This window comes from Polypterus senegalus, chromosome 12 (genome assembly GCF_016835505.1).
Source record: "Polypterus senegalus isolate Bchr_013 chromosome 12, ASM1683550v1, whole genome shotgun sequence".
Lineage (NCBI taxonomy): Eukaryota > Metazoa > Chordata > Cladistia > Polypteriformes > Polypteridae > Polypterus > Polypterus senegalus.
Window position 1 is genome coordinate 25,077,310 of NC_053165.1, and position 7,434 is coordinate 25,084,743.

Below are 7,434 nucleotides of genomic sequence, written 5' to 3' on the forward strand. Positions count from 1 at the left end.
TGGTAACTCACAAGACACATTACTAAGCAAACATAATAATATAGACAAACGACAGGCAGTCTCCTCCTGATTGATCTGAGCTGAATGATGCAGTCATCTCTGACAAAGCTGTCATTGCCTGTGATAAAGACGGTGAGATGTGTTGATATTAGAACAAGCCTCTGAACAACTTGAGAAAATACCCATCCCTTCCTCATTGCTTTTAAATATTCATTTAGTCCCACATACAATGGTAACACTTGCAATAATTAAGATGTACTGGGAGGACAGCAGCAGACACTGGAATCCCTCAGAGTGGCAAATGAACCGCTGCATGAATCCACAAATTAAGTGGGTAATTGGAAGCCGTCTCTTCCACAAAAGGTCCTTATAAATGCTTCTTTAATGGGAGACACTAGCTGGAAAGAAAAGAAAAGAATAGGACATCTTGAAATGGTGATACTGTATGTGGCTTCCACCCACGTCTGCCCTGCTGCAGCAGTTTCTCAGCTTTTTGAGGTGTAAAAGATATAATGCAGGGGGCTGGCTTTGCTTAATTCACAGGATGAGAACCGATTCCATGAGGACATCTTTGGTGTCACATTAAGAACCTATGAGGTGACCAATCGTCTTCGCTCAGAATCCATTGCATTCATAGAGGAGATTAAAAAAGACTGTGATGAGTAAGTAAAACTTGAGCTGGCTTGTAAGTTTTTTTCTTTTCATATATTAATTCATACCATCCATTTTCTCCCCTATTTACTCAGTTCATGGTCTCAGGCTTCAGTGCACGCCCTGGCAGCTCTGGGAATAAAGCAAGTATCAACAGATCATAAAGACGGGGCAGATTTTCATCACCAGGCACACTCACACACATACTTATTCAATGGCAATTAACCAACCTCTCCGTTATTAAATTTATTTAATAATTTGCATTTATTCATCAGTCTGTTGGACATCAGATTTTTTATCAAGCACTACACTAGGACCGTTCCACTTGTATTCACTGGATAATAAAGCATGGCATCAGAGATGTGCAGCACCTAGTGTGAGTTGCCTCCCCCTTGTAGAATCCCCAGTAAATAAGACACCTTTCGGGTTCTTTGAAGGAAGAGATTATGACACTCACTTGGGCTGAAGTGCTTTGGGAGTCAATCATACCGTGTCGTAATGCACTGTCCAATCTGACTCAAAATACCTACCTGTCCGAAAACAGAACATTTATACACAAGCAGTGTAAGTAGATAAACGGGTTGTTACTGTATCTACATTTATACATTATAAAATTACAATTACATTGCTGTCACAGTCCTGGGGCCTCACACTATAACATGGCGTAAGCACAAAAGCAAGAATGTGCGTATGCACAGATTCCTGCATCTGGATTTTTCTGTGCGTACGCACATTCTTGCTTTTGTCCAGATGCAGGAATCTGTGCGTACGCAAACTTCCACGTTCTTCCCATAGACATATATAGATAGACGCCGCATTCACTGTGTCGTCCAGTCAACACGATACGTCAACGCGTCCACCACATTACGAGTGGCAAAAGTGCCATTTAAACTAATACAGGTAGATGTGGAAACCGGGTTTTCTGATGAAAAAACAATAACGTTTAAAACAGTATCGTTTACATACAACAGATTTTGGCAAATCCTTTACATGCAATTATTTATATCCATTTATACACTAATAATGGCAATTTTTAAATAATAATAATAATTATTATTATTATTAAATAATTCCTCCCATATAAGTAACATTTCTTGGACTTCCTTCTTCCATCTCTGAAACATTTCTAGACTTCGTCCTGTTGTTACGCAACACAGTACTGAAGTATTGGTTAATGCCCGAGTCACCTGACATATAGATTATTGCAATGCTATTCTATCCGGCATCCCACAAAAACATATCCATTGCTTACAACTTCTTCAAAATTCTGCTGCCAGAATAATAACCTGCTGTTCTAAATCCACTGAACATATTACACCCATTCTCTCTCAACTTCACTGGCTCCCTGTTAACTACAGAATACAATACTAAATACCGCTCCTAACATTTAAAGCTCTCCACAACCTCACTGATCTCCTCCAGACTTACACTCCTCTCACTCACTCAGATCCTCATCTTCAGCTCTACTTTCTGTCCCACACATCAAACTCTGTGCTATGGGGGCTTGAGTGTCTCTAATGCTGCTCCTTAACTCGAGAATTCTCTTCCCTCTCATATACATCAGCTCGATTCAGTAACACATTTTAAAACTTCCCTCAAAACTTATCTTTTTAAACTGGCATACCAATTTTGAATTTTTCACTGTTACTGCCAGTTATCTTTGTTTGTTTGCTAATTATTGCTTTTTGATTTATCATTCTCTTGTTTTAATTTTACTAACGTTGTTTAATTGTATTGTAAGGAGACCTTGAAAGCTAAGATTATAAAACGGGATTTTCTAATGGCAAAATATAACCAAAACAATTGTTCAACCTCACCGATAAAATGTAATTCCCTGGGATCTGGTTTGGAGCGTACAGTGGTTTGTACAATCCCAAGCAGCACATTATTCATTACTTCACTCCACTGCATTGCCACTCGCAATACGGCGGCGACATTGACATACGATGCTGCTGGTCATGCAGCGTCTACTAATTCTATGTCCATGGTTCTTCTGCTACATAAATCCTGGTCAGCATGAAAAGTAACGCACGTGCACACGGTTGCTGTCCCGCCCCAGCTCCTCCCAGAATTACGCCTCTTTGAATATGCAAATCAATATAAATAGCCCTTAAGCTCAGCCTTCTGTGAAAAGGCAATGGGAAAAGCACGGGGGAAAATATAAGAATTTCAGTGAATACCAAGTGGAGGCAAGGAAAAACATACTATTTGTTGATTTAAACAGTGATATAATCAACAAAAGGAAGTTGATCGAGTGACAGAGTGTTGGAGAAACTTGAAAGCTCAAGTTCACAAAGCCACACAATGCCCGAAATAAAAAAAAGTCACATATCAAAGTTGCCTTGAAAAGGCGAGTCATAGCCCACCATCTGAGTGTCATATGAAAGTTTATTAGGGTACAGAGAAAAAAAAATAGGCACACAGTGGGGAAAAAGCACAAAATTTCAACTTTAATCTCGAAATTTCCACTTTAATCACGTAGTGTATTTTGTCATTAAAGTAGAACATCATAAACTTCATCTTAAAATCGTTTAATTTACTAGTTTCTCAAATCCCATCGTAACTAAAGTAGCACATTAAATGCTTTGTTTTGTATTTGATCTTCTATGTGCTCTATGTGTGTGAATCACTACGTGCTTCTGGGCTTTCTCTTTCTCCGACAGGACACAGAATCCATTACATTCATAATATTACAGCTCTCTGAATAATTAAAATACTGAGATGTATATGTGATATCTTTTTCATGATGATAGGAATGAAAGCATGTTATTAAACATGGGAACACGGTGCGTGATTGTGCGCGACCGTCGATGAAATTATTGCAGCAGTACTGTCTCTTTCAGACGTACTAACCTCCAATTCCTGTCCTTACTTTTCTTTCTCCAAATACCCAATCGCCGCACAATCAGCTTTGTAATAGATGTTAAGCCATCTGTAAGTTTACAACGACGATTCTTCAAAACTTTTAAGGAACATTGAAATATCTTCATAGTACATGTTTAATTATTCTATCCATCTATCCTTCCTTCCTGTCGCGCCAGCCCAGAAAGAATACAACACGAGGTAAGATCAATCCGTGAACTAGCTAGCGCTGCTGCACCGTGTCCTCATATGTTTAATTATTAAAAATACAGATTGTTTAAATGAAGTTAAAGTTTTATCTGTATAATATAATCAACATATTTTGCTGCATTTCATCTTAAAAATTATATCATCATCATATGTAAATACGCGCTTTATAAAGTGCCGCAGGTTGTGTAATATTATAACTGTCGTGCAAGATTACAGTGAGGTGATTGTACTTATAAGTAAGTACAAACAGTTCTACAAGGAGCACTTGATGGACTGATTGACTGTGTTTAAAGTTCTCGGGATGAAACTGTTTCCAAACTGCGAGATCTGTACGGGAAAGTCTCTGAAGCATTTTGACATGGCTGAAGCAGCGTGTGCTTGATGCTGTATCCCAATAATTCTCTTTCTGAACAGCTTGCTGCTGTGATTCCCCAGTCAGATACAGTGATATAAATACTCTGAGTGGTGCAGTGAGAGTAATATGGAAAAAGATGATCCGCTGTGGCAACTCCAAACGGGAGCAGCTGAAAGAAGAAGAAGGTGCAGTGAGAGTAACAACGCTAAAGCAGTTATGGTATTTGGAATACTATGGCTATTCCCTGGACCATTATATTGTTACTGGTTAATTACAATCAGATGCATTACACTATTAAACAATATGCGTTTAATTTCAGTGTATTCATAAAGCCGCGTCAGGAATGTGGATCTAAGAAAGAAAGGGTAACCACACAGGAACAGTAGCACTGCTTTGATGCTGGGTGCCGCCAGTCTGCAAAACTGAGCGCAGAACTTGCGTACAACAGGTTATGAGGTACCGTGAAAATGTGCATGGCCTTACACCAAGTTTAGGTTTTATACATTGCAATTTGAACGTGGAAACGTTCGTATGCAACATTTCTGTGCGTACGCACCGTTTATAAATGAGGCCCCTGAAGTTGGAACAGAGACTCTTTTAATTTCCAATGACACATTCAAGGATCGTTGATACATATTAATAGACTGTTTCCTTACATAAAAGAGTTACATTATATTATTGCTTTACAGTAAAGGAGAAAGCTTGTAAATAGGTTGTTTCTAGCAAAATGCTTTTCCCTTATCTATGTTCTAGAAATTTGATTCTGTTCACATGGACATAGTTTTTTTTTCCGATACATTTCATCACTCATCCAAGTGACTTCCTCAGTCTCAGTTGACTGCAGGTTTCTCCAACCTTATAAACAGTACCTTGGCCTAATGACTGAAACTAGCACCATTGACTAACAATGGGCCATGTGATCAATGATATGCAAATTGTCCATTGATCAATGGCCATGAGTGCCATTCACAGAGAGTTGGGGAATGGCTGCAATCACCACATTGTAAGATGGTGAAAGATGTACCCTTAGGCCCTTTTCTCGGTTCAGAGATGGTCGTTCCTTTTTCAGGTAAGGTTGGAGAATCCTACAGTCAACTGAGACTGAGGAAGACTATGTCCACGTGTACAGAATCAACTTTCTAGAATTTCTTTACATGGATTATTCAGCATGCATCGAGACATTTTCCTTATCGGTGTTTTTGAGAGATTGCACAGAATGTCAGGTATGTTGAGGTCAGAGCTATGGTGTGGCCAGGCTTGACTGTTATCAGACATATGCCTCAAGCAGGTCTTAATTGAATTTTCAGTGTGTTTGAGGTTATTGTACCTAAAAATGAAGCTTTGGCTAGTACATTTTTTTCCTGAAGGTACATCATAATCAGTCAAAATCTGTTTATATTTCTCAGTAGACATCTATCCCCTTTCACAAGATGTCTAAAACCACTGGCTGAAATATACCCCCATGACCATGAGAAAGGCTGCAGACAGGCATCAATGTAATTCTTCTCAACTCTTGTTCGGAAATACTTCTGTCTTAATTTCAAGCACTAGAACCTCAGATCCAGCTATTCACTACCTCATTATTGTGAATCCGCTGCACTGTTGGTGAAATTTAACAAATATAGAATGGCTAGGATGCCTGGAGGAGACTTTTGGGAGCCAAACTTGTGTTCTAGCCATCTCACTTGATATCGATCCATCACATGGCACACACCCACACTTACTGTCAGTGTGGTCAGTGCAGAGACCCTCATTAATCTAATCTGCACTTTTCTGGGAATGTGGAAATAGAAATGAATTAAAAATGAGATGTGAAGTCCTTAAATCTTTACCTCTGTTGCTCACTCTCTTGCTGAAATCCCTTTCTCTGTCTTCTGCAGGGTTTTCTGCTCGTAGAGAAAATTCATGTGGAGCCACTAGGAGGCAACAGTGAACTTGCAGCTCATCCACAATACTGTGCAGGAAGTTTTTTTGTTTTGTTTTGTACAAATGATGATGCAACAGCCATTCTGTTTTCTACAACCAATGTTTTGTCATTCCATGGATGTGTACTATGACTGTCCCTTTTCTGCTAGTCTTTTTATTTTTGGCAACAAAAAACAGAAGAATAAGGAATATATAATCCAGTTGTGTGTGCATGAATAAATATAAATGCTTTTCATGGAAATGGTTGCTTTCACTTTAGGACATGGGCTATGTCTTGTTCTGCCACCTTTTGGTGAATTCCAGTTGCAAAGAGAGATGCTTGCTTCTGTTGACTGGACCAGTGGACTGTGCCATGTTGTGAGGAGAAGAACAGTATGTCTGAGTCATTTGATGACTTGTCAGTCACCTCACCTCACACCAGAGTAGAATAACACCTTTACAGTGCTTCTCACAGACTTTTAGACCATTTTGCAACACTTTCGTTGATCTGGTTTAAGCCGAAGGAAGCGTGGTGAATTGAATCCTTCCAAGCAAACCTCAGTTCTCCTAACCTCATTTTGGATGATTGTTCCAGGTTGTCTTAATCCAATGGTAAAGCCCCCTGTGAGCTCTACTGCATGGGAACAGGACATGGCTCATGCACACTCTTACTCTGAAATAACTGGCACATATCTACAGGAGGGCAGAAGCAGAACTGGGCTGGAAATTTGAGCAGATGACAACTCTCTGACTGATTTGTATTTATTCAGGAAATGTTTTTAATGTTCTAGATGTCTTTATGTTTTTGTCTTTCAAAATGGAATGCCAGCATTGAGTAATTTAACTCGTAAAAAAAAAAGAAAACACTAAAGCTTTTTATGAATGTGCTGCTGCTCTAGCAGTCACTCTCTGATTCATCTGTCTGTCTGTCTTAGTCCAGGAGGCTGACTGGGAGGCAGGCGTCAATACTCATTAGACTGCATGAGCTTACTTAATAACTAAAGGCCCAAGGCTGTGCTCAGACCGCTGTATGTTGGTGGGGCGGGGGGCATGGGACAGGGGAAAATCGGGCCGGGGAACAGCTTGGGGCTGCATATGTGTTGTGTTATTGCTGCTGACATACTGTATCACCTGATAGCCTCCTTCTTGTGTTGTTGTGTACTTTCAAATTTTGCATATGTACCATTTTCTGTATATTGAGATGGTTTTACATTTTAAATAATAAAAAATATAACCACATGTGTATGTGTCAGATGTTAAGCAAGCTTGTCTCTTATTATTTGTGTATTTTAATATATTTGAATTGTGGACAACACCATAGTTTGCATTGCTGCCTGTTAACTCCCTAAGGCCTTGTTTCAAACAAATACTCACCAATAAGGAGTTTGCATGTTCTCTTCATGTGCATATGGGACATTTGGCACTCCGCTGTGTTCCAAACAGGTGCAGGA

At 39.4% G+C, this 7,434-nt stretch overlaps 1 protein-coding gene across 1 annotated transcript in view; it reads left to right on the forward strand.

Annotated features, from left to right (window-relative positions):
- nos1 (nitric oxide synthase 1 (neuronal)) overlaps positions 1-7,222 on the forward strand; it is a 71,860-nt gene extending 64,638 nt beyond the window's left edge. The window contains exons 28-29 of the mRNA XM_039771422.1: positions 544-662; positions 5,959-7,222. Coding sequence (XP_039627356.1) covers positions 544-662; positions 5,959-5,974 — 135 coding nt within the window. The 3' untranslated portion in view covers positions 5,975-7,222. The remainder of the gene's footprint in view (positions 1-543; positions 663-5,958) is intronic.
- The last annotated feature ends 212 nt before the right edge of the window (positions 7,223-7,434 follow it).